The sequence below is a fragment of the Pongo abelii genome, chromosome 2, assembly GCF_028885655.2.
Source record: "Pongo abelii isolate AG06213 chromosome 2, NHGRI_mPonAbe1-v2.0_pri, whole genome shotgun sequence".
NCBI classification, from domain to species: Eukaryota; Metazoa; Chordata; class Mammalia; order Primates; family Hominidae; genus Pongo; species Pongo abelii.
The window spans coordinates 30,829,988-30,855,832 of NC_085928.1; the positions used below are offsets into that span (position 1 = coordinate 30,829,988).

The window sequence follows — 25,845 nt, forward strand, 5'->3', positions numbered from 1 at the left end:
TCACACCCCATCTTATTCTTATCACACTGTCTTTGGATGAAGGAGTCAAGATTTGGTTTGAAGCATTTGTATTTAGCCTGTCACTTTGTTCTCTATTTGTCTGGAGTCCTTTATGGCTGATGAAAGGAGGCAGAGTCCTGAATGTGAGCTGCTTGAGGCAGGGCCCATGTCCTGTTCATCTTCATGCCCTCCATTGACATTTAGCCTACGGAAGGAAGGAAATGACCACCATATGCTAAGCACCTATGAAATCAGGCATTATTCTTGGCAGATTATACACATGATTTCATTTAATTAACACAAGAGTCTCGTTACATAAATTGTTCTCAGTTCGGAGTTGAGAAAACTGAATATAAGGTTTAAGGAATTTGCCAAAATCACATAGTTATGAGGGTCATGATTGTACACCCAACTAGCATAGTGCCTGATACATAATATAAATGTTTAGTAAATAGTCATTCTAAAATCTGTTCTTCTTTGAATGTCTTTGCTCTTTTTACCACCGAGTGTTTCCTCCCCAATAGATGTGTTTAATAGCAAAAACAATGATTTGAGATGTTTTGGTGAATGCACAATGACTTTCATGTTTGACTGTTATACATTATAGACATTCGTCTAATTATATTTATATACTTTTTTTTGTAGACACAAAAATGGAGAAGATAAGTAGTAATTTGGTACCAAAAGTCAGGACGTCCCAGGAGAGGCTAGATTAGGAATTCTTTGATATGGGATCATGAAAGTGAAGTATCCATATTTTAACAGAATGATTAGTGGCAGAGGAATCATCTAAGAAAACTGAGAAGGCTCTGCCAGAGTGATGGGAAGAAAACTAGACGAGAAAGCACCGTTCTGGAAGACATGCTCCTGTGAAACATGGAGAGAAGAGGAGAGGGAAGGTGGGGACAGGGAGGGTGGGCCTCTCATTCAAAAAGATGATAGGAAATTGGCAGGAGACGAGGGGAACACAAGGACAAGGGAACCAGGTGAGTATTTTTGTAAGCGGAGTACAAAGAACTGATAGGTGGTGATTAAGATGGAGGGGAAAGGGGGAATAATTGATGAAGACTCTGCAAGGCACTGGTGGAGGAGTGTGGGTTAGAGAAACGCCACTTCTCCAAGCCGGAAGGGATGGAGGTGAGCTGGTGAGAGGCAGGTGAACTTGAAAGCCAGGACTGGGGAAAAGTTATTTGCTCACATGCTGAGTTATAAGATGATTTATAATTTTAACAAGTCATGTGAGATCTTGTCTAGGTGACAATAAATAATTGGCTCAGAAGCAAAATCCTCCCTTTGCTCACATGGAACTCAATTCATTAACAGGACAAACAGAATCCTCTCTAGGGACAGTGTGAGACCTTGAGAAAATCACGTAGAGTCACTTTCTCCCCCTCTAACATTCTTATGTAGGTAAAGAAAACAGGTTGAAATTAACATGGTGGGAATCTCTGAAGAGAAAAATTAGATCCATAAAAGGGTTGAAATAATAACCTGTCTGTACTTTATGTTATCTAATGTCCGGTGGCTTTCACATCCCACATTCCCTACTAGCCCCCCGCCCTCTGCTCCTGGTTTTCCCTCTGTCAGCTGCATTGTCCCCTCCACCTCCTCCTCACTTTACTTCCTTACCACAAGGCTCAGCAAGCTTGTTTCTTCTCTGATACCAGCAATACTTGCAGTATTGCTATTTGCTGCCCATCCCCATTTATCGTGTCTCAGAGTTCTTTGTGTACATTTTTTATTTATGCCATTTAATGTTCTATATTTACAAGACATGGAATGTCTACCTTTTCTTTATCCTCCACAATCCCTTATTATTAGTGAACACTGAAAAAATATTTACTAAGTTCATATAATGATTACATTTTTACAGCTGAGAGAACAAACCTCATTGAAATTAAATAATATAATTTGTAAGAGTAAAATTTAGGACTTAGGTTGAGAACTTTGCTCTTCTGATCCTCAAGCGTGTGCACATAAACTGCGTGCCTCTCTAGAAACATTAAGGGCTGTCTAAGGGACATGTGAGGGGGAAAAATGAAAGTCAGTGCTGATATACAGAGGCTCAGATGACCCAGGCTTATACCTGCTGGGTCACTTTTTTCTCTTCCAGAAGTTATTTGTGATGTCATTTTCCTGTGTCATGGCCTGCCTTCCCTAGATATTGTCCTAATGTGAGCATCACACCTAAGGTACTGAAGTAGAATGCTGGCTGTTCCTTATGGACATCTCTGGTGGTAAGTAAATACATAGAGATTGCTAGTGCCTTTAACAGAACAATACATTGTAAGCACAGTTATCTCATTTTTAAACAAACTCATTTAATAAATACCTTTGCTTTTATTAGGTATGTTGCATATTAACATATTTTATTTTATTTTTTAACTTTTATTTTAGTTTTGGGGTACATGCACAGGTTTTGTAGGTAAACTCAAGTCGTTAGTACCCAGGTACTAAGCCTAATATTCAATAGTTATTTTTTTCTGCTTCTCTCCCTCCTCCCAACCTTCACTTTCAAGTAGGCACCAGTATCAGTTGTGCCCTTCTTTGTGCCCATGAGCTCCCATCTTTTAGCTTCCACTTGTGAGAACATGTGGTAGTTGGTTTTCTGTTCCTGCATTAGTTTGCTAAGAATAATGGCCTTCAGCTCCAGCCACATTCCTGAAAAAGACATGATCTCATCTTTTTTTTTATGGCAGTCTATAGTATTCCATGGTGTATATGTACCATATTTTCTTTATCTAATCTGTAATTGATGGGCATTTAGGTTGATTCCCTGCATTTTGACATATTCTAAAAGTTATTATGTACATATCTATAAATTTGTAAAGAAGGATCAAATAGAATATATTTGTCAATGAAAAAATAATGTGGTATATAATTACTCCCAGATTGGCATCAGACAAAGTTGTGTCTTAATTTTTGCTGTGCCCACCTTTAGGTCCTTTGTCCTCTTTCGTTTGTTCTCAGCTAACTACCAAAACCCCCCTTTCAAAGTATTGACTGCAAATAATTAAGAGTAGTACATTTGCCAGGAATATTTGTGGTTTAATATATGACCACAAAGGAAGGTAGATTTCATTCACTGAGTTAAGTGGTGAAGGAAACATTGTTTTTCAATTATTCTGCATGATATTCAGAAATTACAATGACAACCACCTGTTATATCTAAAAATGAAGCTCTTCTTGGCTATATGCTTTAAACAAACAAACAAACAAAAACCTATCATATAAGAGTTTATGGTATTATAGTGGTAAGATTTAACTTAGTTCACACACCCCTTCTTAGATCTTCCCTTTTCCCCTGTATCAAACCTATAGGACATGGTATTTTTCTCCTTTCATGAAAATGTAAAAATTACCCAGTATCATATTGTCTTTCTCTGCTTATCTAATTGTTTGATAGAGAAGAAGCTGAAGTTGAAAGAAAAAGCCAATATTTTGAATATGTTCCTTGCAATAACTTGGCCTTTCAATCCCTTTCATTTTTATACTGCTAACTTTAGTAGCCTTGACAACGGGTATCCTTTTCACTCTATACCACCTAAAGTCTGACCGGGCATAGTGGCTCATGCCTGTAATCCCAGCTCTTTGGGAGGTCAAGGTGGGTGGCTTGCTTGGGGCCAGGGGTTTGAGACCAGCCTGGTCAACATGGTGAAACTCTGTCTCTACTAAAAATACAAAAATTAGCTGGGTGTGGTAGCATGCGCCAGTAATGCCAGCTACTCGGGAGGCCGAGATAGGAGAATCACTTGAACCCAGGAGGCAGAGGTGGCAGTGAGCCGAGATTGCACCACTAAACTCCAGCTGGGTGACAGAGTGAGACTCCATTTCAAAAATAAATAACAAATAAAATGAAGTCTTGTCAGTAGAGTATGTTTCTGGTATCACAAACCTTAACCACAAAGGCCACGAGGACAAAGTGTATAGAAAACTGACTTGGAGGCCACCAAACATACTTCACATTGCCCTTGACTCCTTCATTCTTTGTTTCCAATTATCTATGAAAATGGGCCCAGGATGAGTCCTCATGAATTGCCTTTGAGAAAACAAGAACATTGAGAGAAAACGAATTACAACAGTTCAATTAGATCATGTGCCTTAACTTACTGTAGACATAGAGAAACTCTGCAGATAGTGGGCCCAGAGTGAGCAAACTACCGAAGAACTCACAGCCACCACACCAATGTGTGAATACTTGGAGCCTCCAGGTTACATTTATTTTGTGCCAAGCAAAGCAGAATGTAACTCTATAGTCGAGTTACTTCTTCTTTTAAGGAACAAATAAAGCGGTAAATATTGTTGAAGATGGAGAGACAGATTGTGGTCAAGCTCAAAATAGGCCCAGTGAATGGACAGTATCTCTGGGTTATGACCTGGGGTTCCTCAGGAAGAACGGTTGGCCTAGAAAGAAGCCACTGGATGAATTCTTCTAACTTGGTAGCACTGAGGAAAAATGTCCATTTTCCTCCATGAACAAAAGTTAGCTTCATCCATGTACTGAAGTCTGGGTAAATGTAAATATTTGACTTTGCTTTTTTAAAGCTCGTTGATGCATTTTGATGGTTACGTTTCTTCAGAGTTTTCATTTGGGGAGAAATTGTTTTTTTCTCAAGATGGTCAGTGGACTTTGGATAACTGGGCACTTTCTCTGGTTCTGCTGAAGAGATTTCCATGTCTGTAGAGGACAAAGTGTTCTTCAGAGTTGCTGGTTGTATGAGTTTGTAAAGCAGTTCTGTGATTTCTTTACCCCTTTCTCCCTCCAGAATCTCTAGACAATGTATCCTGGAGCAGTAATTCTGATTTTCCAGTTCTGTCACCTTCTTCTTTAATGCCTTGATGTCTTCTTTCATAGAGAGGATATCTTTAGTAGTTGTGCATTGTTTGTCTTCATTAACATTCATTCTGGTTTCCAGGACCTCCATCTGTTTTTGATACAAGTCAGTCTTTTCCTGGACTTTTGGTATCGTATGGACAATGTCAGTCATTTGGCTGAAAAGCTCAACTTGAGCAGTTTTAACGTCTTGGAGCACTACTGAAAGATTCATTTTTCCATCATAACTAACATCATCTTGATTACAATCATCAGATGTCACAGTTGGATATCCAGTTGAATCTTGGTGCCGAATCTTACATTTGTGGTAAACATTTTTAAGAGACTGTCTGACCTTGGAGAGATTTGAAGTCCACATCTGCCTAGCAGCAGCTTTTACCCTTTTGGTGTGAAGTGTGTACATCTTTCATGGTGAAACAAGAGGCAAGGTGTTGGAAAACATAGAATCACAGGAAGAAATAATGTACGAATGAAATGGTCCTTCTCTTACTATTTGTTGGATGCCTTTCCTGATAACATCTTAGAACACTCTGGAAATCATCAGCCACAGCAATAGACACTCTTAGGTGATTAGCTTCTTATAGAACAGCCCAACCAGAGAGCTCTGTGAAATAATAGTCAACTGCATGGAATCCTTCATATGGTAATCATTAACCTGCTGCTGATGTCACAATGACTGCTGGCTTAGAACAAACACATTTAACTACAGCAGTTCTCAAAGGTTTTGGTCATAAGGCTCTTTTTGAATCATAAAAATTGTTGAGCAGCCTGAGGAACACAGAAAAACACCTGTTGCTGCAAAAAAATAAAAAAATTAGCCAGCCATGGTGGTGCATGCCTGTAGTCTCAGCTACTTGGGAGGCTGAGGTGGGAGGATCACTTGAGCACAGAGGGTGGAGGCTATAGTATGCCATGATGGTACCACTGCACTCCAGCCTGGGTGACAGTGCAAGACTCTGTCTCTAAATAAATAAATAAATAAATAACTATAAATTTAAAAAAATGAAAAATTATTGAGAATCACACAGATTTTGTTTATTTGGGTTATATCTACCTACATTTTATAGTAGACATTAAAACTAAGAAAGTCTTAGATAATTACTTATTAATTTAAAATTAAAAACCCATTACATATTAACGTAAGTGGTATACTTTCATAAAAAATAATTTGGTTTTCTAAAAAAAAAAGTGAGAAGAGTGGCATTGTTTTACATATCTGCAAACGTTTTAAATACCTGAATTGATAGAAGATAACTAGATTCTCATATCTGCTTCTGCATTATATCTGTTGTGATATATTATTTTGAAGTATATGAAGAAAAAATAGCCTCATGGAGATACGTAAATGGAAAGGGGAGAGTATTTTCATAGCCTTTTCAGATAATTGAGGATATCATTCTTTGCTACTTTATGAAAATTTGACAAATGATATTTTTTTAAGAAGTTAGCTGCAATGTGTCATTTTAGGCCAAATCAATGAACTTTCATACTCTGTTATATTAATAGTCACTGGTTCTATTTTTTATTTTGAATAGATGTGTAATATCATGTATTGGTCATTTGGCAAACAATGGCTCACTGAATTATGTAGGTCTTCCAAATGTTGACTCATTGTATTATATAATATCAAAATATCATATTCATTAATATCTCCACCAATCTCACCAGAAAAGTCTTTGAGTATTGAGAAGACTCAATATTTGTATTGAAAAATACAAATTTTTCAAAATTCTAATTTTAGCTTGAAAATCTTGAAATTTATCAAGCTGGTTTATTGTTTTCCTTGAAGTGACAGATTCCCTCCATCCATTTTTTGCAAAAATGCTTGCCAAATGCCCAACTATGAACACTGTAGTTTGTTGTCAGACTTTTTTCAAGAAAAAATAGTGTTCCATGAAAAAAGTATACATTTGCAACTCAAATACTTATGTACGTTTCCTCATGAAAACCAATATACTTTGTTAAGCTGCAGAAGCACTTATGCTTACTTTCCATTATATCATACATAATGTAAAAAAGATGTACTGAAGGGTTGAGATCTAATAAGATTAAAAATTCTTACTGCTTCATTGAGGACATTCTTGAGTGAAACTGGTTTTTCTTGTATTTTTTTCCTTTTCTGATTGAGTCACTGTTAGTCAGTGTGGTACCCCTGCTGTGGTCCATGCTAAGGTATCAACAGTTTTACCCACCATTGCTTTTGCAATGTAATTTTCAACAGGCAAATGTAAGCACAGTGGAAGAGACAAACGGTGTCCTAGGATTATTTTGAAATATTTTTGCCCTCATAGTCACACATACAGAGTGGCCTCATGACACAAAGCGTTCCACACATTGAGAGCCACTGCCTTAGAATTTAAAAATAACATCAGCCATTTCTCATGTTTCTTCTTATAGGTTTTTCTACATAACAGTATTTGAAATTCAAACCCTTTGAAATATTAAATAATATTTGGCCCATTTTATATATTGAGGTAAAAACTTAATTTTATTCTCTAAACACATTAGACTGAACACTCTGGAATCAAAATGACATGATATTCACATGTCTCTCAAGGAGCAGTCCCGTTCTACTCAAAAGGACATTCCCTCTTGGATCCATGCCAGTTCCAACCTTCTACCAAATCACTGTTTCTTCTATCTGTGCCCAATTGGAGGTCAGTGTTGGCCCAGGATTTGGTATAAACAGTGAGCTTTGCCAGCAGTAATTTTAAAATTTTGGCTCATCAATAATATCTGGGATTTTGCCTTACTCTCCTGTCTTTCAAATGCTGTTTAGTAACCTTTCGAAAATGTCTAGAAACCTTTCCAAACACTTGCTGAGGAAAATATTCTCCAAGAGGCAGACTATCACAGGAATGGCATTTGGGGCTTGGAAAGGTTAGAGTTCACAGCCGTCCCGTTTACTCTGGCTAATGCCATTTTATCCGTCGAGTTCTGCAGACACAGTACTTAGGGCCCATACAGTTTTTAAGGGCCAATGAAAATACCTAAGAACAGAAGAAAAAAACAAACAGGGGCTCAGAATACTGAAAGAAAGCTGCAAGATTGAAACAATAAATGTTTAATGAAACGTCTCTGAAATGTACTATGTCATATTCATTAATTGTTAGATTTAGTATTATTAAAATTTCATTACATTTGGAGGCAGTTTGTGTATTATGTATTCTCACTTTCCAAGAATTCCCAGTTAAATTAGAGGGACTGCTAGTCGTAATTACTCCCTCCAGGTTAATAACAGCTAAGACTTGTTGGGTGCGTACCGGACACTGTTCTAAATATTAGCTTACTTAACTATGTTCAGGGAAGTCAAGTAACTTTCCTAAGGTAATAGAGCTTAAAAATGGGCAGAGTCGGATTTCAAATGCTTACATTCTGGCTCCAGAGTCCATGTGTTTTACTTCTACTGCCTCACAATCATGATTAAAATATATATTTAGTACAACTCAGAAAAAGATGGACATTTTCTTTTTAAAATCCTACTGTATATTTACAGAAGACTTATTTTATTAAAATTTTGTCTGTTTAGCATTATGAGAAAATTTAAGCTTTCATTGGTTATTTTATTTACCAAAAGCATTTGATACAGAAATTTGTGAAGACTTTAGAAGTTGAACAAGCTCTAATTTATAGGTAAAAGTGAATATTTGGGGGCTATACTTTCCTTACTGTGGTAGACATAGTAATACAATAATTGGAATTAAAAAAATTAAAGTTTTCAACTTAAAATATGAATGTATGCTTACTATTTTTATAAAACAAATAAATCTAATAGGCTGATACAAACATAAACCTGTCTGGGTTTCTAACTACTTCCTTCGTAATGTCAATAAAGGGAGCCTTGGCCTATCTGGGGTTTGCCAGGTGGTGAAAAGTTGCACCGGGAGGAGGTAAGCCTATTGATTTGGGCGAAGTTATGAGAACAGTCAGAAAGTGAATGAATAACGGGAAATAAGCTGACTTCTGCTCTTCGGGTTCCGGCCAAGGGTATGGGTCTCCATCTAGCAATGATACCTATGTTGTATTGTTATTGTTGGTGAGCCTATCTCCCCTCTAGATTCCGAGTTCCTTGAGAGGAGAGACTTGGGTTTTTTTTTTTTTTTTTTTTTTTTTTTAGAGACGAGACTCGGCATGTTGCCTTGCCTGGACTCAAATTCCTGGTCTCAAGTCATCCTTCTGCCTCAGCCTCCCAAGTAGCTGGGACTGCAGGTGTGCACCACCAGAGACTTACTTTTTAACTCTATATCCTCAATGACCCAAAGCCTAACATTTAGTTAGTGCTCAAAAAATCTTTATTCACTGAATGAAAGGATGAATGAATGCACCTGTGGATGATTGTCAAGATGTTGATTGGGTCTCTCCTGAGCCTATTTCTATGGACAGCAAGGAGATACACTGACTCAGAATGGGAATATCTTTTCTCAGTTCCTGGGGGATCATTTAGCAATTTTGGGATAGGATTTAATAATTGCTCCCCACAGACTGGAAGCAGTTAAGTGGCAGTAAATTGAGAGAGATGGAGGTAATTACATACCTGGAAACAGCTATGGAATGGAGAGAGAGAGCCCAGTAATGATGGTGACAGGGGTGGTGTTGATGGCTCTGGTCCTAGAGGTGACTAAAGTACATAGCATATGTATTCCCTGTGCAACATATTAAGTCTTTCAGACCTCTAGAGAACCATCGGGTATCAGAGTATTCTCCACACCTCTGTGGGATTGCCCGAGAATGCATTTGTCATCAATTTAGATACTCAGGCACTTATCTCTTTACTTCTGTCGTCTTATACTGTGAACTCCAAATTTACAATGAACTCTCTCTGGCTTATCTAAACATACCCTTCACCATTTAGTTCCATAACCCTGGGGGCACATTAGTATTTTATTTGATCTGTCTTCCCTGTCATCTTCCTCCAGTTCTTTCTGTTACGCTTGGCTCTCCCTGGTAATTTATTATATGAGGTTGCCTGGTTTCTGTAATTCTCAACTTCACCTCTTGGTTTCCCTTCTCAAATACCACCTTGAAACCTCTGCTCCCTTTAGCTTATGATTGACACTCTTCTTATAGTGCTTTATAAGTCTCGATGTGCACAATTGATGCAGCCATAAAAATAAATGTCTGGAAAAATAAAGGGAAACTGAAAGAGATTTGTTTTCACTTAACCATTCACCTCTTTCCTTTAATGGAACTGGTGAATAAATTCAGTGAGTTAGTCTATTTAAACACCTTTGTTTCACTGAATTTATATCATTTAGCAGATCTTTTTTGGAAACCATTACGTGACAGGTGCAGCACAGTGTCAACTTGCTGTCTTGTTCCTGAATCGTATTGTTCTTCATTTAGGAAACCAAAAATTAAAAGCTAGAGAATAAATAGTGATCACATTGGAAATGGGGATTTAAGTGTGAACAAATCCAGAAATCATAAAGTATAAAAATTGGAGAATGTTAGTCTTCCCATTTCTAATTATTATACTGTGTAGTTTGCAGTGGTGTCGTCTCTGGGTATGTTACTATGTTAGTATAGCCTTAATTTTAAGAAAAACTCTGTTTTCCTGTTTGGCTTTTTAGTTGTCCTGATGCTTTGTAGTACTTTGGAGTACAAAATCCAAGGAGCTATCTTCTTTCTTATTCCGACATTTTAAAGGTGATAAAGTGAAACATTGCACTGGCTTTTCCTAATAGTGCTCACCTTGAGAGACATGTATTATGATGGCATTTTATGTTTCTAATGGAATTTGCACCCATATCTCTGTGAAGTGAATGTGTATTTATCCCTTGACTGTATTTTGCTTTCTGTTATTAGTGTCCTCTCTATCTTGGGTGTATTATTTTTCCATTTCATTCCATCTATACAATGAGAACAGCAGTAAAGCCATATGTTGACATTGAAGGGGGTCACAATTAAGATGAAAATGTTTATTATATCTAATTTTAAATTGTGTATTATACCTCTTATTTAAGAACTGTAAACGTCTTATTATGCACAGTTTTGGCAGTGTCTTTTCTTCGGCAGTTTGATTTTGGAATCATTTCCTTTCTCTGTTTAAAGCTACAGGCATCCTTTTTCCTGCATGGGTTTGGATTACAAAGATCTTATTTAACTTCCCAAATGTATTCCTTCTGCTTGTGCACTATGATTACACACAAAATGGAAAATGCCCAAAAGGCAATCATAAAATGAAGTGGGTTTTTTTTTTCTTCCTTCTCTACCTAGGTTTTTATAACTATAACTATGATAATCTGAGGAGAAAATATTTATCCATTGTTTTAAATATTTATTGAAGGCTCCTGTTTCTATTATGCCAAAAGCCAACTAGAATACAAAAGGTGTTTAGGAATGTTTAACTGTAAGATTGAGAATTTTATTTTTTGGGGGGAGGTGGGTACATCTCTTTCTGGAAGTTTGAGTCTCTTTCTTGTAGTCTTAAAGTAATGTAAGTATTGAATAACAAAAAAGTAGAACGATTAGGAGGCCAAGACAGGTGGATCCCTTAAGGTCAGGAGTTCAAGATCAGCCTGGCCAATATGGTGAGACCCTGTCTCTACTAAAAATCCAAAAATTAGCCAGCCATGGTGGCACGTGCCTGTAATACCAGCTACTCAGGAGGCTGGGGCATAAGAATCGCTTGAACCTGGGAGGCAGAGGGTGCAGTGAGCCAAAATTGTACCACTGCACTCCATCCTGGGCAACAAAACAAAACTTTGTCTCAAAAAAAAAAGTACAGCGACAAGACAGTTGTATTAAATACATATTTCAATAATTTTCATCTTCAGTGTTTGGCACTAATGGCTACAATTCTCACTGTAACTTGTGAGAATTGTAATTACTGCTCATTCTATTTAGGTGCCGAAGTTTCTCCTCCACCATGTAGTGTAAAATGAAACGAAACTGGTCTGAGCCCTTGGGCAATTTACATATTAAGATAGGCAAAAATTTCTGTTGTAACTTCCATTGAACTTTACATTTACATTTTTAAATGGCATTTAAAAATAAGAACATATTGCTGGAAATCACATTCTTTGTTGTTAGAAAGTAGAGCTGAAGTCAAATGGATATCCAGGCTCATTGAAATGATTGAGAAAGTGATATAATTGCTTAAACCTTAGTAAAGCAGAAGATCTGGGTTCCAGCATTCCTTTGAGAATCCGATGAAAGTTTTGCATGCTTTTTCAGAAAACAGCACTGATATGGTTTGAATTTGTGTCCCCACCCAAATCTCATGTCGCATTGTAATCCTCAATGTTGGAGGTGGGGCATGGTGTGAACTGGGAGCTGATTGGATCGTGGAGCTGGATTTACCCCTTGTTCCTGAGATAGCGACTTCTCACAAGATCTGGTTGTTTAAAGGTGTGTAGCACCTCTCCTCTCCCCTCTCTTTCTTTCTTCTGCTCCTACCATGTAAGACGTGCCCGCTTCCCCTTTGCCCTCAGCCATGATTGAAAGTTTCCTGAGGCCTCCCCAGCCATGTTACCTGTACAGCCTGTGACACAGTGAGTCAACTAAACCTCTTTTCTTTTTAAATTACACAGTCTCAGGTGTTTCTTTATAGCAGTGCAAGAATGAACTAATACAGAATATTAGCATACACACACAAATTTGCACATAAGTTCATCAGGGGACAGATACACAGACCTCTGCCATCCCAATCCTCAAAGCCCTTTATGGACACCATAAGATATAACCCAGGTTAAAATCCTGACAATAAGAGCAGGAGGACCAAACATTATTCAGGCTCCCTTTATGAGTGTTTTTGATTTGAAGGAGCTAGAGCATTTAGGTGGTTTAATTCAAGAACTTAGAATATGTGAAGTGCTGAGAATGCAGGCAGTTGATTATCTGAGGAACAAAGGAGGAAGATCCCCATGGAATGTATTGGCTTGGGAATGAAATCCTTGAAAACAACTGAGGTCTGGACATGTGAAAGTCAAAAAGGTCTTCTGTGCTGTACACACCATGAAGTCAAGGACCCTATTTAGTTTTTCTTCTAAACAAACTAGCTTGGTGCAAGCTATGAGCCACCAGGCTGTCAATAAATATATAGTGTTTTGTGCTTCATTTCTAGTGAGGAGTTTGAACCAAGAGAAATGACATAAACTCAGGGAGGGAATTCTGTGTGTGCCTCTGATATAAAGCGACCGAGATTAATGTTGGAGGCTGGGCTGGATATCTTTTGCGGTCAGTTGGGAGCATAGCAAATGTTTTATAAGAGTTGTTTAGGGGTCAGATCTGCAAAATTAAATGTCTTGATTTTATTGCTAAGGAACTAAGGAATAACAGAAATGTTATATCCAGTGTTTTATTATGAAATTCTAATGGCCTTTAGAAATGGAACTTGGTAGTGAGGATTCCAAATCTCAGAAGTTAACTGCTAGACCTAAACTGCCTACAGCAGTGGAAGAGCCGACATTTTCAATGGGACTCCTCCAGTGTGCACTTTCTTAATTTCCTAGAGTGGGTAGGAAAGGAGAGGCTTTGTGGGACAACAAAGTTATTGTTAATTTTGACTTTTTCCCTCTCCTCTTTCAGAAACATTTAAAAAGGGGGGCTGTTGTTATCAAACGCAGAACCTGCTTCACCTTCCCCACCCCTTTTTTGGCCTACTCCTTCCTCTTCCTACCTACCTGCTGAGTCATCACTGTGGGGCAGTGAATCAGCTTTTGGCATTCCTTTATTCTGAGATGTAAATAAAATCCTTAGCTATTAAATCATTTAATGCTGTGTCACCATTGGACATTTTTTTCCTTTTTAGATATAGAATTTACATATCTATACACGTATTTGTGTATTTTACATATATAATGCAAGTGACAATGAAGTTTTTCCTTTTTAAAACCTTGAGCTTACCCACAGCAGAGCTATGTCATTTTACGTCTTATTCGCTACTGACTGTTAGGAATAAAATAATCATGTTGTGAAGTGCCTGAGGCCCAACATGCCCCAAATGAAGAGGATGGAATAGACCACAGTCTAGTCGCACAGGATATATGTCGGTGGGTGGATGGGTAGGATGGTGATACCTCCCTTTTGGGACTTGGAGTTTCCACAAGGAGGGATAAGAATTAGCATATCACTTCTGCCCTCTCTCCACCCCCTCAGAGGAGGGGAATGCCTTTGCTGGTTGTGAGGTTGGACTGAGGAACTGGGCGTGCATAGCTCAGCTTCCTCCTCCTTTCCTTTGTCTTTGGGATTTGCCTGCCTGCCAAGGGCACTCTTTATTCTTCATTCTGTACTCCATGCCATCAGCTGAATAAGGGCAGACGCTGCCCCTCAAGATCAGGAGTGGGGTTTGGGGAGGAGGCACAGGGAGAAGCCTCGAGATTCAATCCAATTCTGAGATTGGGTATTAGGAAGATTATGGTTGTCACACTTCTATGCTACGTCCATCATAAGGGTGATATTTTGATCTCTGATCTACTGTATTCTTCTGACCATTTCAATTATTGTAGAAATTGGGAGCAGAATAATAGCATAATTTACTCACCTTTTCATACGCTCAACAAAATAGACTAATTTGTAATCATTGCAAATTTGGATGGTATTATTTAGCCTGCAGTTTTGGAGTAGCCCCGAGTAAATACTATTTAGAGTGAACTACATTTGGTGAGAAGCCTATGAATTTGAAATTTTGATTTTAGGTACAGAGTTTATAATTTTGACGTGACTGTACATCTTTTCTTTTTTCTTTTCACTGCAAACACGGGAAAACCATACTGAGCCGCTTTTTTAAAATGGTGTTATGAGAATTACCAGATAGAGGCATTTCGGTCAGTTTCTAAAATTTTGTATGCTCTTATCTGTGATATGGGAATCATAGTATTTCATAAAGTTTTTGAGGGGATTAAACTAAATGAGAAAATGTATTTGAGAAATAGTTCAGCACTGGCCCATCATAAGCATTCAATAAATGTTTAATCAATGTCTATCGTGTACTTGGTGCTGTGTCAGAACAAGAGCATTCTTTATGAATTGGTGAACTTAGCAACCAAGCATTTTGCTGTCCAAGATAGAGGAATTAAAAATATGGGAAGAAGAAACAAGTGTTATTGGTGACCACATCTTTTCCCTTTCTGTTTATTCTCTAAATGTCTCTTTTTATTTTTAATTCAACCATTGTCATTTTGATCCTGTAAAATCTAGGTATAGTTTCTATGTGAGGAAATTTCCTTTTAAAATTGTTAATATTGCTTGAAGAAGGAGGGAAAGCCAGAAGCCGGCTGCCAGCTGGGTCTCTTGGTGACATCCCCACTGTCCTGTGGGATCAACTGACCCCAGTTCAGAGGAGAGGGAGTGAGAGGCTAGTAGGTGGCTCATGCTGCCAGACTAGTCTAAACTGAGTACAGAAAGAGAGAAGAAGAAATGTTTAAATACAACCTTGAACTTTTCTTTAAAAAAATTTTTTTTTAGATTTAGGGGGTACAAGTGCAATTGTGTTACCTGAGTATATTGTGTAGCCATTGTCCAAAGAGTGTACATTGTACCCATTAAGTAATTTCTCATCCCTTATCCCCCTCCCACCCTTCCTTGTCCCCAATGTCTATTATTCCACTCTCTATGCCCGTGTGTATCTCCCACTTAAAAGTGAGAACATGCAGTATTTGACTTTCTGAGTTACTTCACTTAAGATGATGGCCTTCAGTTCCATCCACGTTGCTGCAGAAGACATAAGTTTATTCTCTTTTATGGCTGAGTAATATTTCATTGTGTATAAAAACCACGCTTTCTTTATTCAATCATCCACTGATGGACACTTAGGTTGATTGATTGCATATCTTTGCTAATGTGAAGAGTATTAAGTTGGTGCAAAAGTAATTGCGGTTTTTGCCATTACTTAATTACTTAAATTACTTTTTAATTTAATTTTAATTTGTATAGATTTAGGGGATACAAGTGCTGGTGTAAGACGGTATCTCAGTGTGGTTTTGATTTGCATTTCTCTGTTGATTAATGTAGTTGAGCACTTTTTCATATGCTTTTTGGCCATTTGTATATCTTCTTTTGAGGAATGTCTGTTCATGTGCTTTGCCCACTTTTTAATGGGGTTATTTTGTTGTTGTTGAGTTATTTGAGTTTCTTATAGATTTCGAATATATTAGTCCTTTATCAAATGTGTAGTCTGCAAATATTTTCTCCCATTCTGTGGGTTGTCTCTTCACTGTTGATTATTTCTTTTACTGTCAGAAGTGGTTTAGTTTAATTAAGTCCCATTTGTCTATTTTTGGTTTTGTCTCATTTGTTTTTGAGGTCTTCATCATTGAAATTTTCTTTTTTATTTGTCTTGAACATAAAACAAGATTTCACCAAAGTTTTTTAGTTTCTTTTTTTTTTTTTTTAGACAAGAGTCTCACTTTACTTTGTCGCCTCACCCAGGCTGGAGTGCAGTGGCGCGATCTCGGCTTACTGTAAATTTCATCTCCTGGGTTCAAGTGATTCTCCTGCCTCAGCCTCCTGAGTAGCTGGGATTACAGGCTTGCATCACCACGCCTGGCAAATTTTTCTATTTTTGATAAAGACGGGGTTTCACGATGTTGGCTAGGCTGGTCTCGAAGTTCTGACCTCAAGTGATCTGCCCGCCTTGGCCTCCCAAAGTGCTGGGATTACAGGTGTGAGCCACCATGCCCAGCCAGTTCGTTTGCTATTCTTACAGAATAGCCAAATTTTCTGTTTCCAGGTGCTCACAAACCCTAGGTGTCAGGGGTGGAAGATGTGGACTGAAGTTGGTTCTGACTCTTCATCATCTCTCCAACTTCACAATAGCTCCATCACAGTTGGTTCTTCCTGGAGGTGTGCTGTGGGAAAAGGAAGCCTGCTTCCTACACTCAATTTATAAATCCCCAGCTCTAACCATCCACCTCTTTCTCAGAACTGGCAGATACCAATAATCTCCTAGCAGGGTCATGATTTAAGAAGAAGAAAAAGAAATAAATCAAAGTAAGGTATTTTCTCTCTCTCTCTCTCTCTCTCACTCACTCTCACTCTCTCTCTCTTTCTTAGTTCTAGGCCTACACTATTTGTTTGCTTCCACATGACTTGTGGCAATGAAGTAACCATTCTTCTCTGTGCTAAGGGAGGGAGATACTTTCTCTCTGAGCAGCCTTCAAGTCTTGTTTAGTGTAAGTATGATGGCCTGGAGTTTGGTATGGTGAGGTAGCAGAGAGAGCCCTGGGTTCATCAGCAGAAGGCTCTGGTTCTGCTCTGTCATTAACTACGTGGAAGGAAATATACCCCACCGCCTGTGCTTCATGGTGATCTTCAGAAAAATGATGAGATGAGGCTTAATGATATCTTAATTCCATTCTAATTCCAATATTAGAAAAAGCACATCTACGGGTCAGAAAGTAGATTTAATTAATTTTTATTTATTTTTAAAATATTTATTTTAGAAATAGCGTCTCACTTTGTTACCCAAGCTGGAGTGCAGTGTGAGATCATGGCTCGCTGCAGCCTGCAGTCTGGAACTCCTGGGCTCAAGTGATCCTCCCACCTCAGTCTTCTGAATAGCTAGGACTACAGATGCATGCCCCCACACCTGGCTTTTTTTTTTTTTTTTTAATAGAGAAAGAGTCTCATTATGTTGTCCTGGCTGGTCTCGACCTCCTGGCCTAAATGCAATCCTCCTGCCTCAGCCTCCCAAAGTGCTGGGATTACAATATAAGTCAACACTCCTGGCCTGATTAATTTTTATTGAATTTTTTAAAAAAAAACCCTGCTGTTGTATTAATATTATTCAATTACATCCCATTTTCACAGTGTAAGCCTACTTTTATATGCTTAGTAAGCTTGAAGCTTTTTAACAAATTTACTTGATTGCTGTCTAACACTTGGTTATTAATTTAAATTAAATATTATCTATTTAATTATGAATTGCCACATGGTAAGCAAAATAATTCAGGAGTTGGAGATTCTTTCTTTAATAATGTGTGCTTAGGTTTTAGAAATGTGCAAATAATCTGAGTCCAGGAAAACTCCCATGTCATCTAATACTGCATGTCATTAACTCTAAAATGCATGTTTTTGCACATTTTCATATCCCTGAAATCGAAATTTGTCTTACAATAGGTGGCATCTTAGTATTATGTCATATATTAGTTGGTGATGCTTTTCTTTTTTAATAAATACTTAACAGCGTGCTTGCAGTTAATGACATCTTAGACTTAAAATATAGCACATATTAATATACTATAAACATCTAATTTAAGAGTTTTCTAATCTTACATAAATGCACTATACATGTTCATCCTTTATCTTAAACAAGGGTTTCATGAACTTAATGTATCCTAACGTAATCATTTTTAGTACACAAAGCTACATTGTGCATTTTTTATTCAATGGAATTTCCAACTTGGGCCTAAACTGGGATTTATAATAACATGTCTGGTCATGTTGGGAGAAACTGAGTATGCATATAAGGTGTTAATGTATATGAATTTATTCAAATGGGGTGCTCTCAGAGAAGGAAGAAAGTTTTGTTTTGGAGTCTATAGCTGGAGATAGGCATGTCAGTTGGAGTCTATAGCTGGAGACTAGGCATGTCAGTTGGGTTCTATGGGAAGAAGACATTGAGACAGAGTTGGGAGTACAAGCAGTTTATTAGAGATAACACCTATGAAATATAAAAGGCAGAGGAATTGTATTGGGCAGGAAATGCCTACAGATTAGACAAAGTCTCAGAAAATCCAACAGGGGGCTTTGGAGCAAAGATTGTCCATGAGATTGAGCTCACTAACAAGCAGAAATGGCCAGGCCCTAATACTCCTACTCTTCCCAGACTAGTTGGGGAATACCCAGGAAGAGTAGCCAAGGACAACAGTGTCTGTCGTAGTCAGTGGTTCTTGTCATGAACTTCTGTCTGAATCCTGTAATGAAAGGTGTGTCAATAACTGTGAAACATCCTAACAAGTTAGCTCGCCACAGTTTTGTGGATGCTGGCAGAAGACATGAGACTCCTGGATCAGAGACAAAGGGCTTTATTATTCATGGCATAGTAGTCGGCATGTTTGAATTGACTCCACTTTCTCCAGTTCCCAGAGGGAGATGCGAAAGGGCTAGGTGAAGCCTGCACAAATCTTCCCTCTGTTTCACAGAAAGACACTCTATTTTCCAGGGCTGTTGGCCATACAAACATCACTAAAACAATAATTCGGAACAAAGTTAGCCAGTGCCTCTGCTCACAAGATGTGCAGAAATGTGAGAGACCCCTGGGGAATTGACTTCCAGCAAGGTTCTTCAAACAGAGACTGAAGGAAATATTTTCACTGGTGACTTTGGAACGTGAGGAGCAAAAAGCAGAGACAATCGTGTTTTTTTTTTTTTTTTTTTTTTTAAGAGAGACAGGGTCTCATTCTGTTGCCCAGGCTGGAGTGCAATGGTATGATCATAGTTCACTGCAGCCTTGAACTCCTGGTCTCAAGCGATCCTCCTGTCTCAGCCTCCTGAGTAGCTGGGAATACAGGTGTGCACCACCACGATCAACTAGTTTTTAAATTTTTATAGACACCAGGTCTCCCTGTGTTGCCCAGGCTAGTCATGAACTTCTGACCTAAAGCAATCTTCCTGCCTTGGCTTCCTAAATTGTTGGGATTACAGGTATGAGCCACCATGTCCAGACATGTTGACACAAAGTAGGGAGAGGGACTGTATGAGTCTGTTCTCATGCTGCTAACAAAGACATACATGAGACTGGGTAATATATAAGGAAAGAGGTTTAATTGGCTCACAGTTCCACATGGCTCAGGAGGCCTCTCAATCATGGCAGAAGGTGAAAGAGGAGCAAAGTCACATCTTACATGGCAGCAGGCAAAGTGCATGTGCAGGGGAACTCCCCTTATAAAACCATCAGATCTTGTGAGACTTATTCACTATCATGAGAACAGCATGGGAAAGACTCACCCCCTTGATTCAATTACCTCCCACTGGGTCCTCCCATGACACGTGGGAATTAAGGGAGCTACAATTCAAGATGAGATTTGGGTGGGGACACAGCCAAATCACATCAGGGTCATTCTTCTTGCAACTTATTCTTGTGACGCAGAGGGACTTTAGCTCCAAGAGAATTACAGTGGAGGCCATGACATATAGGCATCTCAAGTGTTTGCAGTTTGAGAAGTAGCAAAAAACAAGACTATTGGCGTGAACATAAGTACTTTCCCTGACTTCTCTCAGTGTTTGACTATAGCGAATTAGGCCACAGGCTGAACATAAGATAGTTTGTGAAAACTTTGAGATACCCTTTCAGGACCTCTAGAGATAATTGGGCATGGCTGCAGAGGCTTGTTTTGCATGAAACTGATTTATGTCTGCTATGGAGGTGAGAAAAAGAGGCAGGAAATATGAGATGTGACCATTAATATTATTCTACCCATACACAACTGCTGGGGAGGCCTGCCTAGAGAAACTCAGGTCACGCCAAAGGTGCTTATTCTGAAGTTCTCACAAGTTCTTTGATGTATGAATTACTATATTTAGTAATTCTCTCCCACCTAATTATATTTGGCTGTGCATCTATTTCCGTTTTTGTTCCCTAACCTTCCTTTCTCCTGAATACCTAACTTCAGGAAAGCCTGAGTAAGCAAATAATTTCATCCAGGTTAAAAAAAAAAAGGTTGAAGTTTTAGAATTAATGAAGGAATTTCTTGTTCATATTTCCAAGCTCAGTTCAACATTTACCTCCTCCTTGCAGCTGGTTCATTTCAGATCACAGTAGTTTCTTCCTCCTTAAACTTATACAACTGATTTTCTCATTCCAAAGATGGCAAAAATGTTTCTTCACATATATTGAATTCATAGGGAGTGACTAGTGGAGTGCATTGGTGGGAATTGTGAGACTATGTCTCAACTCTTGTGCAAGGCTGCCATGGGAAATGTGGCCCATGAATTTGGAATATAAAGGCTGTTGCATGCATGTTATTTATTTAATGATACTTCCTGACTAGTTCTTTAAAAGTTTTTCCATAGTGGACAACTTTTTTTCCACAGAAGCAATGAAATCTTGTAAAACCAGTGTTCCTTTGTGTCTTAGTCTATTGGGGATGCTGTAACAATATGCCTTAGACTGGGGATCTTATAAGCAAGAGGAATGTATTTCTTACAGTTCTGGAGGCTGGGAAGTCCAAGATTAAGGTGCCAGCAGATTTGGTATTTGGCAAGGGGCTGTCTCCTGGTTCATAGAAACCCCTTCGTCTTGTGTCCTCACATGATGGGAGTGGCAAATTAGCTCCCTTGGCCTATTTTGTAAGGGCATTAGTCCATTATCAGAGGCCTCAAGCCCTAATCACCTCCCCAAAGGCCCTACCTCCTAATACCATCACTTTGGGGGTTATAATTTCAACATATGAATTTTAGGGGGAACACAGACATTCAGACCATAGCATTTTTTAAAACAAATATGGAAAACATTACAAAGAATGAAACGCTCTTGCAAGATTGCAATGTACATTGCCATAATAAAGGCGATGAGAAATTGTGCATTAAAGAAAACTACTTGAATATATGTAATCTAGAATCTCTAAATTATTTTTTTACTACAGAACCTCTTTTTTTCTATAATATCCTAACAAATTCATCATCATGTAACACCCTGTGATGAGCTTGATTTTATTCTCGTGTAGAAATAGAACTCTTGAATTATTTACCTTTTACATATTTGTTTTATATTTTATGCAGCTGAAGTATACACTTGTTGAGAACAGGGACTGTGTCTTAAACTTCTTGTATCCATCACAGAATCTAAATCAATGCCATGTACGTAGTTTGAGTTCAATATGTATGTTTTAAATGTCTTAATTAAGTTAACCAGAATAAGACTGGTGGCTACAGATACTTCACTCATGAGATTGAGTTCAATAATAAGCAGAAATGGCAGAAATTCACAGATTCACCAGTTATTCTCAGGGCTCGGCATATAGAAAGAACTACATTGAAATTTATCACATGCTAAAATATGTGTTAGAACAGATGCAGATACAAACATAAGACTCAGTCCTTGAAATAAAGGAATCTAGAAGCTTTGGGGGCAACTTGTAAATAAAGACCATGAGCTCGTGTTGCAGCAGGATATGAAGTAAGACTACAAAGAACACAAACAGCAAGTGTCATCTTCAGTTTATTTGAGACAGGTTCACGTTGGACCAAATGTGCAGTATGCTTGGATGCTTATGAAGCAGTACAGTGCATGATGAAGTGCTTTTTCTTGGGATAGCCTGCCTAAGTTCAGGACTTAGCTCTGCCACTTGGTAGCTGAATGAGCTCAAGTCAGTCTCTTAATCCCTTATCTAGAAAATGGGATTTTAAAAGTGCCTACCATACAAGGTTATTGTAAACAATAGTAAGATATTTAAAGAATTTGACACAGTGCCTGTTCCATGTACTAGGCAGAAATCAATACATGTAATCTATTATTTTTGCTAGGGTAGATCAGAAAAACCCCAGAAAGGTCTTTACACTTTTGAATAGCAACGTGGTTCAAGTCTTTTTACCTTGATCTTTCCAGATGTCTCTTCTTTCTCAGTTTTTATACTCTTGATATATGCTGTGTCTTGCATGGCTGTATGATCACACATCTTTTTATACAGTTAATTAAAATCATATTATAGTGTATGTCTTTGCTTGAGGGCAAAAACCATGATCCATGCAGTTTTGTCCTTGTACGGAGCCAGAACGGTAATTGCTGGTAGTTAAATGCTCAGTAAATACTGATCAAACAACACATTAATATATTATTTTTAATTAAAAATATATTAAACATTAAAAATGTACAAATAACTGCTAAATGTGACTATGAATTGAGGGAAAACTGGTCCTTTTTGGTACAACAAGATATTTTAGGTGGTTAGATATCTGAATTCCTGCTTTGGATATTTTCTTATAACATACGCATACTTTCTTAAAGTTCCATTATTTTCGATATTAACCATTTCAATATAAATTTTTTGGAGCCTGTTTTTATAGTTGCCTCTGTTTCCTAATTCTCAAACATTTAATTGCTCTGTTTAATAGCCATTTACCTCTTTTTAAAATTTATTATTTATATCCTCCAACAGTACTAACAATTCTTTTATGTTTAATTACTGTTAGGTTTAGAATTATGCATTTTATTTTATTTTATTTTATTTTGTTTTATTTATTTGAGATGGAGTATCACTCTGTCACCCGCCCAGGCTGGAGTGCAGTGGTGTGGTCTCGGCTCACTGCAACCTCTACCTCCTGGGTACAAGTGATTCTCCTGCCTCAGCTTCCCAAGTAGCTGGGATTAAAGGCGCCTACCACTACCGCGCCCGGCTAATTTTTGTACTTTTAGTAGAGATGGGGTTTTACTCTGTTGGTAAGGCTGGTCTCGAACTCCTGACCTCAAGTGATCCCCCTGCCTCAGCCTCCCAAAGTGCTGAGATTACATGCGTGAGCCACTGCGCCTGGCCTAAATAATGCATTTTGAAATAAAAATGTCATATATGATTATAACGAAGACTCTTGAACATCCTATTTGCTTTTCATTATTTCTGTTGGCTATTTAGGTTTTACTTGGTTTAACCAAAGCATGAATTGAGCACCAGCTTATTTTTTTCATGTTGCCTTATAAGCCATGAGGTCTATTTTGGAGCTTGGCTGGAGAACTGACCCTCAGAACACTATTACTCTTCCTGGACAAGAAAAAAACCTAGTAAAAAAGAAATGACTTGATAAAAATCTCCTGAATCCTTACTATATTTTAGGAACTTGTCATATCTGAAAACCTCATCATCATATGAGGCAAGTAGTAACATTTTACTGAGGAAATGGAAGACTAAGGAAGTTAAGAAATTCACCCAAAATTTAATTGCTCATAACTACGTGAACTGAGATTTAAGCATAAAGGTCAGTCTGATCGGAGCTTGCCCTACACCACCTTTTTATCCATAATTTATCACACACTAGTACTATTTTTGTAGTTAACATCTGAATGATTAGGCAGAAGTAAGCCATTTGGAACTGTGCTGCTAAGACATTGGAATACCTCTCTCTTTTCTTAACATACTACAACTCTCTGGATATGTTTTTTATTTTTCGTTTTGAGACACGGCCTTGCTCTGTCTCCCAGGCTGGAGTGCAGTGGTGCAATCATGGCTCACAGCAGCCTCAAACTCCTGGGCTCAAGCAATCCTCCCAAATTTGGGAGGCCTCAACCTCCCAAATTATGGATATGTTTAATCTGAAAAAAAAAATACAAATTGTTTCACTGCAACTTAAAAAATTGGTAATTTATTCCATAGATTTCAGTCTAGTTCTCCAGCTTTCGTATTCGCTCAATATCTACTGAAAGCTCCCATTCATGTTGAGTCAGCTAGCAGGGTATACAGGCAGGTCTGAAGCTTATGAATAGGAGAACTGGGATGACTGCCATTGTGCAGATCTTTCTGGTAAAGTCAGAATTTGAGGTTTAAATAACAGGTTGTCTTGAATACCTACTGATCCCCATGTAAGAATCTAATGTTATATCATTGACTCACCTGAGACTTATTAGTCACCTATAAAGCAACTATAACATAATGAGGAAAATAAGGAATTAATAATTTTATTTTATAAAGCATTTCAAAAAATATGCATTTGTAATTAGTGGAAGCATGTTTTTATTCACTGTATAGTTTTTCCATAAGAGCACTAAGCTTAAACTTGACTTCAGTATGTTAAGTATTCTGAGAATGTTATCTTTCTCAAAAAAACTTACAAAATGATAACTTGGAAACAAGGAAGATTTTGCATAAATCCTGCATTAAGAAATTTTTCTTGCATCACTGGGCTTACAGGAAGAAAGGAAAATCTTCAGCAGCCCAAAACACACAAACGCAGAAAGAATACACAAAATATAATCTGTGAAGTAAAACCAGAGCAGCGAGTAAACCCTTGTGAAAAGCAAGGCTACCCTGATTGTAATGCCAGTGCCAGAGCTAAGGCAAGGAGACTAAGCTTTAGGGATGCAACAAGGTTGAGTTGCTGATCCTAAAACCCCCACATTAATCTGGGCATCTTAGAATGGGCCAGAGTGTTCTCAAGTCTGTAGTACTAGCTGAGTCTTAGAAGAAATAATTTTAATTTAATTTTTCCCCAGGTAATAGCATATTCAGTTTAGGCCCCAGTTTCCCCTCCTCCTAAGTGTTGGAGACAAGGGCATATCAAGAAAGGTTGAGAAGCGGTAGAATCCTCATGCTTTGGGATGGGATCCTGAACAGCTCGCTCTAGAAGTGATTAACTGTAAATGAAGTCCTTGAAGGAATTGAAACCTAGTTTGAATAATCTCAGCTTCTCAAATTGGATTAAGGTGATTCCAGATAGAGCCCATAATCACTTGCCAAAGGTAATATAAATTTTCTCCAAGGGAAGGTAATATAGCCTAAATTAAATTCTAAAATGTTTTATATATACTATCTGGCACTAAATTAAAAAGGACACATAAATAAATCAAATAATATGATCAAAATCCAAGAGAAACAACAGATAATAGAAGAGCCCCATTACCTAGGGGATTCTAGGGGATCCAGAAAATGGAAGTACCAGACACAGATTTTAAAGACACTATGCTAACAATGTTCAAGATAATTTCAACAAAAAACTAAATGAAAATCCTGGAATGAAACAAATAAACAAAAACCTGAAACTGAGAACTAAATGATGAGTTTACTATCAGATGAGATCTGACAGAAGAGAAGATTAATGAATTAGTGTTAGGTTTCGAAGGGATGGCGAGGGTTAAAGAAAGACAAACATACACACACACACACACACACACACACACACACACAGAGGAAGAGGGCACACAGCAGCAAATGCAGGCTTTATGTCCAGCATAAAACCTACAGAAGTTGGGGACCAGCCTAATGCCAGAGCCCACCACTGCTTACAGGCTGGGTGTACTTATAGATATGGGCAGGAGGGATCTGGGCAGTATCGCTTGCTGCCTGGCAGGATATTGATAAGATGTTCCAATGATGAGGCGGTTCTGGCCCTTGTTCCAGCAGGATATCATCGTGGTGTTCCTTGGA

At 38.0% G+C, this 25,845-nt stretch overlaps 1 protein-coding gene, 1 long non-coding RNA gene and 1 pseudogene across 2 annotated transcripts; 2 read left to right on the top strand and 1 right to left on the bottom strand.

Annotated features, from left to right (window-relative positions):
* Positions 1–427: 427 nt before the first annotated feature.
* Positions 428–2,346, top strand: LOC112132774 (uncharacterized). Its single transcript, XR_002914500.3, has 2 exons — positions 428–899; positions 2,114–2,346. It is a non-coding gene; the product is annotated as an uncharacterized LOC112132774 (long non-coding RNA).
* Positions 2,347–4,189: 1,843 nt separating this feature from the next.
* CCDC54 (coiled-coil domain containing 54) lies at positions 4,190–8,611 on the bottom strand. Its single transcript, XM_002813328.5, has one exon. The coding sequence runs from the start codon at positions 5,235–5,237 to the stop codon at positions 4,251–4,253; it is 987 nt and encodes a 328-aa protein (XP_002813374.1). The 5' UTR covers positions 5,238–8,611; the 3' UTR covers positions 4,190–4,250.
* The window catches only part of LOC100450434 (citrate synthase, mitochondrial-like), a 40,049-nt pseudogene continuing 21,830 nt past the window's right edge, over positions 7,627–25,845 (top strand).